Genomic DNA, 14,569 nt, shown 5'->3' with positions numbered 1-14,569 from the left:
TAATAGGCCTTGTGATATGCTGTTATTGAAGCTACAACCGTTTGCCTTGTGTAATATTACTGGATTTCATAGTAGACATCTATAAGGGAGCGTTGTCTGGAAGGTGTTTACTCGTGAGTTTAACCAAGTAGAGAGTTTTTGGGGGAATGTTTTGGACGACTAGCCTTAATTGTGTTACTGTAACATTGTGTGCTTAAGTTTTCTTTTGTACTTGTTAATAAAACTTTTACTTTTAATTTTTAAAATCCCAAAAGTGTTACTGGACCTCTTGCTGCTGATAAGTGGCAGAATGCAAAAAAAAGGGGTAAGCCAAGTTTCACTCTGGGATTTGGTTTGTACAGCTATTAACACCTGCTGTAGCCATAACATTGTCCATGTGTATATAGTAATGGGGGTGGTGGTGATGCTGGTTAAATTGAAATCACTATAGAAGAATTAATTAATAGTTTTGAAAATATCAAATGCAATACCAAGTTATTGGTGCTGATTTGTTTACAGTTTAACCTCTGAACACAGACTAATAGAAATTACTGCATAGAAGAAAACCTATCTGGAACATTGTACCTGCACTGGCCTTGAAATTGAAGTGAATACACATCCTGAAATTGTCTTAATAAGCATTTGTGTTTTGAAAGGTTTTTTAATGCTAGAATCTTCTCATTTGTATACCTGATAATAAATTAGTTACAAGATTAGCAGTTCCTTCATTTAGATTGGGCTGTAAATGGCTATAAAAGTTGCAGTGTGTTTTGTTATATTTGGTATAAAGAAGGAATTTTTTATATTTGTCATCAGTCTATGTATTTTATTCACCTTTTCCTCAATAATAGTCAGATTTTGTAGAGGCTACAATGTGTTTCTGGCAGAAATCCACAGAACCACTAGAGATCACAAAACTAGATTATTGTGACAAGCAGGGCTGGAATGTTTTGATTTACTATCTGAATCATTTTTCTTATTTCAGACACATCCAGAATATTGGTGAGATAAAAACTGATGTGGGCAAAGCTCGAGCTTGGGTGAGACTCTCTATGGAGAAGAAACTGCTGTCCAGACATCTCAAGCAGCTCCTCTCAGACCATGAATTAACCAAGTAAGGAGTACAGTATACTGTTCATGTAACTATCCAGGGTTATCTTTGTTGTATACTACATAGTATCCAGTGTAAATCATTAAGTTATATAAAAAAAAAAGACTAGTATGGCCAGTAAAAAATATAAAATTATGCAGCATATATGATTACAGAATTCCTAATATAGCTGAGTCAACCTGATGGCACCGCAGCTTATACGATGGCTGATATCCAATGCAAGATGTGTTCAAATGGACTAGAGTTGTGGTTCCAAGATGGTGTCAAAACTGGAAAAACATTTTTTGCAATTTAGAATGCAGTCACTGCATTGAAGCAATATTTGAACTTTGTAATATGGAAGTTAAGCTATGATATTTGATTTTTTTGAGCATTATATTTTATTTTTGCCTTTAAATTACAGTAGAAAACTCTGATTAAATCCACTAATATTTCCTATTTTTATCCCACACACCAGGGAAATGCATAGAATGAAATAAGCTTGCTTGAATTAATAGCCAGATTGGAGACTTGATTAACAGAAAGTGTCTGTTATAACTCTTGTTGACAGGACAAAGGTGATGGTATGTTATGCAATGAGATAAGGGCACTTACAATGGTGCTGACTTCAGCCAATTCAGTATAAACTGGGAATGTGCAGAAAGAAGTAAGGGTAAGGCAACAGAATTAGGGCTAGTAAATGTTGTTCTGGATTAATTTTTGTCTACTGTGGTTCTCATTAGTTCCCAATGAGAGATCACCATAATAACCGTTACAAACAAGAAGAACTTGCATTTATATAATGCTTTATGTCCTCGGGACTTCTCAAAGCATTCCAAATCTAATAAACCACTTTTGAAGCTTAGTTACTGATGTGTAGGAAAATGTAGTCACGTATTCTGTGCACAGGAAAGCCCAACAAACATGCCACAAATTAGTTTGAGTTAAACTGACTAGAACTTTGGGAGAACTCCCTGTTTTTTTGACAGTGACAAGGGAGCTTCTATATCCATCTAAATAACTAGAAAGGGAGTTATTTTAATATTTCATGCAAAAGATAGTGCAGCAATCCCACATTACTTTAGTGAAGTGCTGGCCTAGATTACATCCTAGATCATAGAATCACAGAAGACTACAACAAAGAAGGAGGCTATTCAACCCACCGTGCCCATATCCGTTCTCTGTAAGGGCAACTCAGCTAGTCCCATTTCCCTACCTTTTCATTCTTTTGTGTTCTGTACCTCTATTTATAAAACCCAGGATCCTGCATACCTTTTTAAATAAAGGAATGCCTTGTTGTTTTTTCCTTGTGATTTCCCTGCTAAGTCTCTGTTTCCTGAAAGTTGTGATGGCTAGTTTTTACTCCATATAAAGCAGATATCAGACCAGAGACCTTCAAGGTTTATATGGCTTGGCTGTTTTAGATAAATTTATTACACAAGTCTGTGAAGTTAAACGTTGATCTGCCTGTCAGCACATATCAATCATTTTCGACCCATTTAGCAAAGAGGAGAAATTGCTGGTCTGAATAACACAAAATATTATGTTGAAACCAATCAAATTAATAGAGCTATTAAAACCACAAGTGCAAGGGTTAGAGTGGGCCATATACACACTGGTAGAAGTGGGAGTAATTGACCAGAGACAACCCTGCAGAATAGAAAAATGTCTTGTATGCATGGGCTAGTGTGTTTAACCAGGCATGTGCAAATTATTTGCCAGTTCAGAATTTGATGTTGAGACTGTCTCAGAATCCTACTTTCACAGCATTCCTGTCAGCTCTGTGTTACATCATCTGCACGGTCGGATTACCATTATCAGAACTAATGTTCATGGTTACAGAAAAAGTAAGCTGATATTAACGTCAATTAACAATCCAAATTATCACCAAGTAATTTAACTGACAAGCTTACTATCAGGAGACCAACAGGTTGCCCATGTCTGCGATAGAAGGATGTCTGCGAATGAGACTTCAAGTTGACTGGGATTGGAGTCAATGCATGAGAAGCCCTTATTGCTGACCTGGAGACAAGCAGTCAGCAAAGGCATGGAAAAAGCAGAGGGCAAGAGAAATGACCAAATGAGGGAGAAGAGAGCCCGCCAGAAGGATAAAACATTGGTCAGCCTTGGGCAAATGATATTTATCTGTGCCAGCTGAGGAAGGAACTGCCACTCACAAATCAGCCTCTATAGCCACAACAGACATGTTCAGTACAGAAGTGACATACAACCTGGGCACAGTCCATCGTCTCCAAACATGGATGGATGCCTAACTAAATTTTAACTGTATTAGTCCTAGCTGCATTTTACTTAGTAACTATCACAAAGCCATGCTCAATGGCCAAGGTTACAATATGCATTTATCAAAATTAAGGTTACAGTCTATACTCAGTGCATTGTTACTGTGTATCGCCACTTCATTTTCTCTTCTAGCAACTATTTTATCCACAGTACTGTGATTTTGCTATGTGGCTGGCTTTCTCTGAGTTGTTGACATGTTGTCATTCGGCACTGAATGCCTATTTCTCAAAAGCCAGCGACAGTGAAGGAACAGCAGTATAGTTCCAAGTTAGGATGTTGTGGCTTGGAATGGCACTTGCAGGCAGTGGTGTTTCCATTCATCAGTTGCTCTTTCCTTAGCTAGTAGTGGTTGTGAGTTTGGAAGTTGCTGTTGACAGAGGTCTAGTGAGTTGCTCTAGTGCAGCTTGTAGATGGTACACACTGCTGTCACTGTGTGGCAGCGGTGGAGGAAATGAATGTTTAAGATAGTAGATGGGGTACCGATCAAGCAGATTGGTAATTGAATGGCCAGCATGGAGACAGCCAATTCAGGACAGCAGGCAGGTGGGCTTGCAAGGTGACAAGCCCAGTCAGAGGGCCCACAGCAATGCCAGGCTGGCAGTCTCACCAGGAGAGATGGGCGCTGCCAAGGCACACCAGGACACCTAAACATGGAAGTGCTCTCAGTTGCCTGCATTGAATGCATGAAATAAAGAAACCCAAAGCAATAGGGGCATTAGGTCAGCAGGAAAACCCCTCCATAGGACTACTGCAGGGATCCCTTCCTAATAGTACCTTGGGTGTAACTACACCACATAGACTGCAGCGGTTCAGGAATGTGGCTCACCATTGCCTTCTCAAGGGTAATTAGGGATGGACAATAAATGCTGGCCTAGCCAGTGGCACCCACAGCCTGTGAAAGAATAAAAAAAAGTTAGATGGGGCTACGGTCTTTCATTCCCGAGACTTCTTCATTGGGTCCTAGAGCCAGTGGTTTGCCATGGGAGGTTGCTTTGATTGAGCTGACAGCCTCTGCAAACAGCAGGGAGCTGGTCCAACCTTGGTAAAATACCAGTGCAAAATGGCCCCAAAGTGAGGCCTTAATTGGACTAATTGGCTGCTTGCCTCTGTGGAACAGGCAGCTGACATGTTTCTAGCCTGTTCCCCCCCGACCGAGAGTGCATTGGGGAGTGGTCCGGGCATGGCTGTTATTATGACCGATGCAGTTGGAAAAGCAGAGTTATTTAAAAGCCCTAGAGGGAAACTTTAAACAACTGTCAAACCTATAATTTTAAGTATTATGCTTGAGATGTGACTCTAAATTCAGGAATCAGACCATCAGTTCTTGAGGTTTTACATTAAACTAATTGAAACATTTCATTAATTTACATAGGTTAAGAATATATATGCACATGGCTACAAATTATTACTATCATAACATAACAAATTCCCAAACTAATCTCCATTAAGGCAACAGCAACCCAAAGAATTAACCAAACACCAGGCAAATGAGGTTCAGAACATGGAGCCAGTTGGAAGCTTACAGCTGCCTTTTGATTTTACATTGCCTCTGCTCTGCGCACCTGAAAACTACTGAAGTTATACCTACCACCAAGATTGAATTCAAATTCTCATTGTCTCACCAGTCTCTTTGAATTTTACCTTTTAACAATGAAACCCCATTAATTGTACCAATTTTATTAGTAATATAAACATATTGCTTGGTATCTGTTAGATAGGCGTCAAGTTTTCACCCCACTTCTTGAATGCTCTGTTCAAAAAATGCAAATGTACGCTGTCTCTCTTCCATATCAAAACTAGTACCAATCAAAGCATCCAGACTAGCTGGCTTTAATCCAATTAAGCCACATCTATTTTAAAAGAAAAATATTTTCCAAATATATACATTAATAGCTTTATGACAATGTCTCTGTTTTCCTGGTCCGCCTGTCACCTATATCATTCCAGAGGGCTGGGAAAATCCAGCTCATTATGCCAGTTTCAGAATCAAATTAGAAATAAAACTCCTTTAATTCTTCTGAATCCAATTCTGAATGATGGACCCAAGTTTGATTTCAGCATATCCTGAAAAAGACATGATGGATTTGAAAGATCCAAAGTAATTAACATTTCATCACACTCTGTTTTTATTTTGGGGTGAGGCCCCCAATGAAGAGTGAAGTACCGGGTCCCAACACTGCATCATGTTGATGTCAGGTATCTGACACAATTTCTCTAGGGTTGGCCAATTCACGGACAAAGACTGCGCTTGCCATTGGATGGCTCCTGAGGCTGAAAGGTTTTTAGGAGGCCTTTCAGCAATGACACATCAACAGCCCCACCATTCAACATGGGAGCTATTGATGCATGTGAGAGAGAGATAGGGTATGTTATGGTGAGGGGGTTCCTCTGAAAAGAAGGTTGAGAAAAGTTAAATTTAAGAAAGCCAGAGTTGCCAGACCATTATCATGGAGGGGTAACCCCTTCGTTGGATGACCAGTGACCTCATCTGGTGTTAGGACAGCCGGTCCCTAGCTGAATGGAGTGCTCCCTCACTCCCACTGTCCCCCATCCCCAAGATCTCCCACCAGGAGGCCACCTCCATCACTTGGCCATGTTTTGGCCATAGTGGGGAGCCTGCAAGCTGATTGGAAAATTCCTGTCAGCTTCCGTTGAATGGCCATCACTCTTTCACCGCTCTGCCCGGAGTGAAAAATGGACCAGTGGCAGGAAGATACCGGCATCCTGGCAAGCCACTCTCTGAATACAAATTTTCAGCCTTCCTGCCTTCAGTCCCACTTCCAGGAATCCAACATTCTGGCCATATTTAATCCACACAGTTAAACAACTACCATCAATTTGGTAAATATGCTTGTGCTAATTAGCCTGATGTTGCTTTCCACACCTATATATTTATGCTTCAGGAGCAGCATGTTATGTAATCACTTATCAATTCTCAGCTTAATTAGGTTGAGCCTGAATGAGAAGGTTGTGGGTTCAAACCCCATTCTGTAACTTGAGCGTGCAATCTACACTGATGATTCAATGCTCTGTTATTCTGGCATTTTATTTCATTTATGATGTTAACCCGAGTTTGGCTTTACCTATTTGGATGGGCTTAAAAGATCCTATGGCAGTGACTAAAGAAGAACAGAGACTTCTCTAAGTGTCCTCCCCAATGTTCTTCCTTCAACCAATACCACCAAGAACACTTCATGAGACCTTACTGTGGTCAAATTGCCTACCATATTTCCTTACAACAGTGGCTACATTTAAAGAATAATGCATTGGCCCAGAAGTGCATTGGGATATCCTGCAGATAAGGCACTATCTACTTGTAGCATTAGTTGACTTTGTTTTGAAAAGTCAATTTTAAAAGTGTGAGAATGGGAGACAGCACAGAAATAGGAGATGCAAGATTCTGGTGAAATCTTATTCTGAGGTCATTTTAGAGATATATTTTCAGTACTGTGTTGAGAGTCTAGTAGAATCAGTGACCTCTCCATGCTGGACATAACTCTACTTCCTGCTGCTGAGCAACTAGCAGTGACCTTAATGTGGACAAGAGTGCAGATATTCTAAAACTTTGTAGCGAAATAATGAATGGTATATTTGAAGTTTCAAAAAATCTTTAATTTGTTTTTATCTACTAAATAGAAGTTGCATTGGTTATGAATATGGCACAAGCCTGACTTTATCAGTTCCATCAAACATTAATTGTAAGATGCACAAGTACAAAAGCAGACAGGGATGGTCAAGGAACCTACAGCATTTGAAAAAAAGGTCAAAAATTCAAAACTTCTATTGTATTTCAGTTGAGCTTTACAATTGTGTGTCTTTGGTATTAAACTCTTAATGAAGAGCAATTTATGTAATTTTGCACTTCACTTGTCAGAAATTTGCTATTGTCAGAAATGCATGATTCCACTACAGGGAACTGAAAAGATATGAAATTATCTAATTTAAAGCAGCATCTAACATTCACCTTGGGATAAATTCAGATAACCAAAAGCTGCATCTTAATCTGAACTTTTTTTTTAGCAAATTTGACTTTTGAAGCCATCATTTTTCCCACCTTTATTGCTGTCCACTCAGAAACAAGAAGATATTTGAGCAGCCAAGTGTGCACAAATACGAAAGAACTGTACTACTGGAAGGCCTGCTTATGTTCCTAGCAATTGTATTCTGTTCAGTACTTCGAAAGTGTTGCCACCTTAACCTCATGCATGATTTGTTAAGCCACAATGATCAGAGTCATTTTCGGGTTCCTCAGGCTAGACACTCTCCAATGGCTGTACCAGAGACACCTGGGTATCACCAGGTGCCCGGTTAGAGCCCGTAATTTAGTCTGGTGGATGGCATCTCTAAAGCTATTAAGGAGATTAGTTCCAATTGTACTACTTGTGCCATCTATAAATAAGAGCACAAGGAGCCACTGATGCGTCCTGCATCCCATCCCAACCATGGGAGCATTTCAGAATGGACCTTTTTGTCTTCAAGGATCAAACCTTTATTGTCATGGATTATTACTGTCACCGGACCAAGATCAAATGGCTACACGGGCACATCTCGATGGCAGTTATTACCATGTGGAAGGAAATTTTTGCCACACGTGTTAACCCCAATTTGGTTGTCTCTGATGACAGCTCCCAGTTCGCCAATGACCGCTTCAAACACTTTCAGAGACATACAGCTTTGTCCACGTCACCAGCTCATTTCGGTACCCACAGGCAAATGGTGAGGCCAAAAGAGGAATCCAAAGTGTCAAAACCTTGTTGAAGAAAAAATGATGACGTCGACCTGGCCTTACTGAGTTACCAGTCTATCCTACTGGAGAACGGACTTGCTCATCAGAACTTTTTTAATGGGTAGGAGATTACTTACACAGCGCCCGAGTCTCCCACATACCCTTTGCCCATGCCTCAAGGTGACAGAGATCAACAATGTGTGAGAAAAGAGGACCACACCAGCCCCTGATGTATAACGTTGTCACAATGCACAGGATTTATCAACACTCTCACCAGTCACCGCAGGCAGAGAGAGAGGGGGACTGATTTTGTCCACACCTGTAAGGATTCATCTGTACAGAAACTTGGCCTCAACTTTGTCAGGAAACCCAGAGGTTTCCAACTTCCGTTCATCCAAAGAACCACGAGAGAGAACCCATCCAAGCCTGCAATGCATGCATCTTAAAGGACCAAATTTAAATAGTGATTGTCTCCTTGTATTTCTGTTCATAACTAAAATGCATGCTTTGTCTCCAGAATCCAGCTTTACTTGTGCATGTGTGCTTGAGGGAGTGAGTTTTCTTCGTTGCGTTTATATTTCAGGGTGTTATGTGGATAAACGTTATCTTTGCTACTGTTCTAAATTTACCCAAATGCTTACTTTGTGTCTATTGCTAAAAGACACAACACTCAAAAGGTTGAAAACACTCTGTCTAAACATACACCTTGTTGCAGACAACCAAGAAGTGAGGAGAAAGGGGAAAGATATGCCATCACCTCTCTCCTGTCTGTAAGAAAAATCTCGGTAAAGAAATGGCTTAAAGAAGGGCAGGAATGGCAGCTCCACATCCCCGGTTACAGGATTTTCAAACTGAATAGAGAACGGAATAATAAGAGGGTGGATTGCAATATTGGTTAAAGAAACGATTCCAACTGTGAGGAGGGATGATATACTAGAAAATCATCAAATGTGACCATATGGGTTGAATTGAAAAACAAAAGGGCGATCACACTCCTGAGAGCACACAATGGACCTCCAAACAAACAGTTGGGGCTGAATGTTATGGAAGTTGAGCAGACGTATGCCCGTCCTGATCGAGTGTGAAATTGTGTGAGAGTGACACTGGGCAAGCGTTCCAATGTCATCCCGCACTCATGCAATATTTTGGTCGGCAGGCATGTGCAAAAGTCGGAAACGTGCCTGCTGACAATTAAGAGGGCAATTAAGCCCACTAACGGCGCAATTATTTGTCATTTTATATGGCCCTTTCAAACTTACGGTTGGCGGATGGGAAAATTGGCTCGGCGGCCTTTCCATTTTTCAGTAAACCTCATCCAAGGGTGGGATGAGATTTCCGTAATTAAATAAAATAAACATAGAAATCTGTGGACAGCATTTTTAAAATCTATAATAATAACAAAAAAACTGCGGATGCTGGAAATCCACAACAAAAACAGAATTACCTGGAAAAACTCAGCAGGTCTGGCAGCATCGGCGGAGAAGAAAAGAGTTGACGTTTCGAGTCCTCATGACCCTTCGACAGAACTTGCAAGTTGTTATTTTTAAAATCTATATGTTCAGGTGCCTGTTTGTGATGCTTGGGTAGTTTTTTCCTGATTTTAGAAACTTTATTCCCTGGGTTTCGGGTCTTCAGCTCCCTGAGCTGAAAATTCAAGCCATGGAGATAGAAGAGTAAATTTGTAGGCAAACATCTGAGAAGCCCAAAAACAATGGGGCGGTAATAGTAAGTAAGGGTGGAATTTTCTATCCTGGACGTTAAGTCTGGTGGTGGGAGCAGAAATTGGAGTGACTTCCGCTGGAGAGTAGGATGGTTAAACACATGAGATCTTGTGCTGTTCAGCACATTGATTATGCATCTGTGAGGAGTACATCAAATCTCTGCCCCGCCGTCATCTCATAGGCTGCAACGTCTGTGGACCATATTTAAATGGCACCGGCACAGCCAGACAGTCAATGCAAGCAATATAGTTTAAGTCAGATTCCATTAAAACGAAGTACAGAAGGAGGCGGCAACCTTCAGCCCCACATTTCAGTGCACGCTCCTTGTGGATTCTCCTCCAGGCGTTTGTGGAAAGAGGACTTCCTGCTTTTCCAAGGGATGGGAGCAGGAGGTCCTCCCGTCTGACCAAGGCAGCCTGGGAGGAGGCTGCCAGGGAGGTGAGTGCCCGTGAGGTCCAAAGAAAGGCCTCTCGGCAGTGCAGTAAACGGATGATCTCATCCGCTCCGGCAGGGTAAGTCAAACTTCTACTCACTGTAAACGCTCAATCTCAAAAGGACATCAGGCAGCCTGAGGGCTAGAGTCCACATGGATGTCACACACTATCAGCGTATGGGGCATCAGCACTGATGTTTTCTTTTTATTCTTCCACGGGGCGGGGGCTTTGCTAACAAGGCCAGCATTTTTGTTGCCCGTCCCTAATTGCCCTTGAGAAGGTGAGCTGCCTTCTTGAACTGTTGTAATCCATGTGGTGTAGGTACATCCACAGTGCTGTTAGGGAGGGAGTTCCAGAATTTTGACCCAGCAACAGTGAAGAAATGGCAATATAGTTCAAGTCAGGATGATGTGTGGCTTGGAGGGGAATTTACAGGTGGTGGTGTTCTCATGCATCTGCTGCCCTTGTTCTTCTAGGTGGTAGAGGTCACGGTTTTGGAAGTTGCTGATGAAGGAGCCTTGGTGAGTTGCTGCAGTACATCTTGTACTGCTCCCATTGTGTGTTAGTTGTTGAGGTTGAAGGTGGTGGCCAATCAATCAGGCTGCTTTCTCCTGGATGGTGTCAAGCTTCTTGAGTGTTGTTGTAGCTGCACTCATCCAGGCATTTGGAGAGTATTCCATCACATTCATGACTTGTGCCTTGTAGATAGTAGACAGACTTTGGAGAGTTAGGAGATGAGTTGCTTCCCACAGAATTCGAGCCTCTGACTTGCTCTTATAGCCACAGTATTTATATGGCTAGTCTAGTTCAGTTTATGGTCAATGCTAGCCCCCAGGATGTTGATCGTGGGTGATTCAGCGATGGTAATGCCATTGAATGTCAAGGGGCGATGGGTGGATTCTCTCTTGTTGGAGTTGATCATTGCCTGGTGCTTGTGTGACGCGAATATTACTTGCCACTTGTCAGCCCAAGTCTGAATGTTGCCTAGGCCTTGCTGCATTTGGACATGGCCTGCTTCAATATCTGAGGAGTCATGAATGGTGCTAAAAATTGTGCAATCATCAGTGAGTATCTCCACTTCTGACCTTATCTTGGTTTCCTTTTGTTCTGTAAATTTTCTATGCTTCTGTGAAGGATAAACCCTTCAACAATGTAGCACTGCCTATATACTGAAGTTGTGGGGGCTTGAATCCACAACTCCATAACTCAGAGGTAAGAATGTTAACAGAGACAAGCAGATACTTATAAATATAAATATGTTTACTTATAAAATGCAAGATGAGAAATATTGGATAAGGCAGTAAACTCTTTTAAAATGTAATGGACAGCAAGGAATTGGAGCATGTATTTTCTTCAAATTGACAAGCTGTATATCATTCTGTCTCAGCCGTTCAACCTATCGATAGCACAACAATCTATATACACTCATCAATTATTACTTCTGGAGCTTTTTTAGTACTCATTGATTCATAGGATCTGAAATAGTTGTGAATCTTCATTCTGTTTAAAAGCTTTTATTGTTTGTTTCCCTAAGTTGCAAAGTCATCTCTGTTGATCTGAAAATTTACTTAATGTATTATTATTTGATTAATGTTGAAAAATAGTGCGGCTTTTGTAAAGCTTAAAATCGTGAAAGCAATCTTTCTTCTGTTGGAATGTTTTTGATCATTCTCAGATTTTACATTTCATGTTTATGCTGCTAATAGGAGATATGTTGAAACTGCAGCTTTCAAAAGAATATACTTGTTCTTGGGATGTGGGGAATACTGACAAGATCACATTTCTTGCTCACCCCTAGTTGCCTTAAAAATGTGATAGGACATCTTGAATCACTGTGCTTTGTGTGATTGTTCTCCCACAATGATGCTTGCTTTCATCACCATTTATCAATTTACAATTTATCTTTTTTCCCTTTTTATTTTCTTCTCATCTTCACTTTGTGGCTCAAAAAACAAATCATCCAACATGTGAAAAAAAACCATGCTGGTTTCTATGTTGCCTAAACTGCAGTGGCTGAAATTTAAAGTGGGCAGCCTGCTTGACTTTGATTATATTTGAATAATCCATGATGCAAGCTGCTCCATTTTATTTATTCATAGTATGCAGAGAAAATAACTGGGTCATGTCTGCCGTGTAGCTTTGTGACTGTTATGAAAAAGGAAGTACGATTCTTTCAGAATGTGCATATTTGTGGTAGAAAATGACGAGTGAAACTTCAACCATTCTTTTACCTGCCTGCTATCTTTCTGGCTTTACAAACAAAGCACTAGACAGTAGAATATACAAATGATGGTGGTCATGCTACAGAGTAATACTCTTCCTTTGAATAGTTTTAGTTAAAGACAGTTTCTTGCCCATATTTTTCCCCCTTTCTTTCTTTCTCTCCTGAGGACAACGAGGGAAGGATGTGAGAATGGATGTTATTTTTTAAAATATTTTTGAGGATGTTGTGTTATTCTGTGAAGAAGTGTGTGTGTGTGAATGATTAATTAATTAAGTTGGGGAAAAGTTACTAGAAGACAGGGTATCTGGATAGAGGCATTAGGATTGAGGTATAAGTGAACATGTTGGATCTAACATTTGCATTTTTAGATAAGTTGAGAGTTTGTTTGAATATCAAAGGGAAGCCAAAGGTATCAAGAAACATGTTTGCATCTTGCAGGAGTTCCATTGGTTAACAGAAGAGGGGGTATTACATTTTATTGGCCCAAAAGCAGAGACAAAATAGAAACAGGAAAAATTTTATGTTTGGAAGGATTTGAGTTTCAAAGAAGTATGTGAATAATGGAACCTGAGATGAAAGGGGGGGAAAGGTATTTTAGAGTTTGCTGTAGCTGGTTGGCGGGTAGCTGTTAGCTATAGCTGTTGGCTGTGTGAGGAATACCTCCTGGAAATAGCTCTTGGCTAGAAGAAGATGCAGTTTGAATCAGCCCACCTAGTCACACCAGAAAAGTTTAGGCTGCAAAAAGCAATTGTGTTCTGAAGCTTTGGATTTCCACAGTAGAGTGGGAGACAGTTTAAGAAGTCATGTGGTATGCCTTTATTAATGCCACAAAGTTTTCCTTGGGTAATATTACTGGATTTTTATAGCTAAACATCTTTTAAGGGAGTGTGGCCTGGAAGGTGTTTACTTGTGGGTCTGACCAAGTAGAGAATCTTTTTGGGGAATGTTTTGTAAAACTAATCTTAACTGTGTAACTGTAATCTTGTGTGCTTAAGTTTTTTTTCTTCTTGTTAATGAAACATTTACTTTTAATTTTTAAAATCCCAAAAGTGAAACTGGAGTTCTTGCTGCTGAGATCAATACATTTTTTTCTAGTTTTCAGGAAACAAAAAAAAGGTGTGGCCTGTAAGCAAAGTTTCCCTCTAGGATTTGGTTTGCGCAGCAGTTAACATCTGCAGTGGTCATAACAAGGAGCATAAGAACACAAGCATTCATCCAGTGTTATTTCTGATTACTATTTCTTATTTGCGAACCTAGACAGTAAACATCTGCTACATTTGGGGCTTTTTCCTAATACTTGTCCATGTGTTCAAAGCTAGATGTTAAGCACACAGGAAATCCTTATGAACTGAAGCCCATGTCCTTACTTAGTGTATTGTACAGGGCTAGCACAAATAGGTTTAACAATTAGCCCCTAATTGTCATAAATGGTTTCTGAAGTATATATGGTAACACACTGCTAGACCAATGCAATGTATAAAACTGCTTGATTTGATGGAGTTTCAGATGAAATATACAGAAGCAAAACACCTAGCAATACTGACACTGTAAAATGCTTAATAATCTCTTGTAATTTTTTTATTGTTATTGATGTGAGCTACATCTTAGTCTGTTGTCAGCCAATGGTCCTCCAAATAGAAGTCTTGACTTTTTTCTTTGATAGAGCTTCAAGATGAGATGTTGCAAATGGATGACACAAGTTCCAGTTTGTCCAATGAGTTTGCCACTCTTTATGTTCCTTGAAGTATTACCTTTGATCCCAGTGTCTTCTACCTTTTGAAATAAACCCTGCTTCTTAAGCATTTGCTCTACTTTAATAGATGTACAACTATTGTACTGCTGTATTACATTGATAATTGCAACGTGTACACTACAGTAGTGTTTGCTGTTCATTGTATTGTCTCTGGATTCTTGGGAATTGTTTTACAGTACATGGTTATGATCTCAAAGACATTTCAACCTTTGAAATCATATTACTTTTTAAATAGGAGTCTCTTTATTTTTAAGTATACAGTCCAGATAATGCTCTGTGCTTGATTGTCACTGGGTATAAATCCTGGTGTCCCTTACATGACCATTTTGGAAGAACGATCA

General features: G+C 40.1%; 1 protein-coding gene across 5 annotated transcripts in view; it reads left to right on the top strand.

Moving 5' to 3' along the window:
• Positions 1-14,569, top strand: part of LOC121283128 (DENN domain-containing protein 5A-like) — a 337,338-nt gene that overhangs the window by 272,628 nt on the left and 50,141 nt on the right. For all 5 annotated transcript variants that reach the window (XM_041197268.1, XM_041197266.1, XM_041197267.1 and 2 more), the window contains one exon: positions 965-1,093. In XM_041197268.1, coding sequence (XP_041053202.1) covers positions 965-1,093 — 129 coding nt within the window. The remainder of the gene's footprint in view (positions 1-964; positions 1,094-14,569) is intronic.

Source organism: Carcharodon carcharias, chromosome 10, assembly GCF_017639515.1.
Source record: "Carcharodon carcharias isolate sCarCar2 chromosome 10, sCarCar2.pri, whole genome shotgun sequence".
NCBI lineage: Eukaryota > Metazoa > Chordata > Chondrichthyes > Lamniformes > Lamnidae > Carcharodon > Carcharodon carcharias.
Note: the sequence above shows the minus strand (reverse complement) of the source record. Positions and strands in the feature narration are given on the sequence as shown.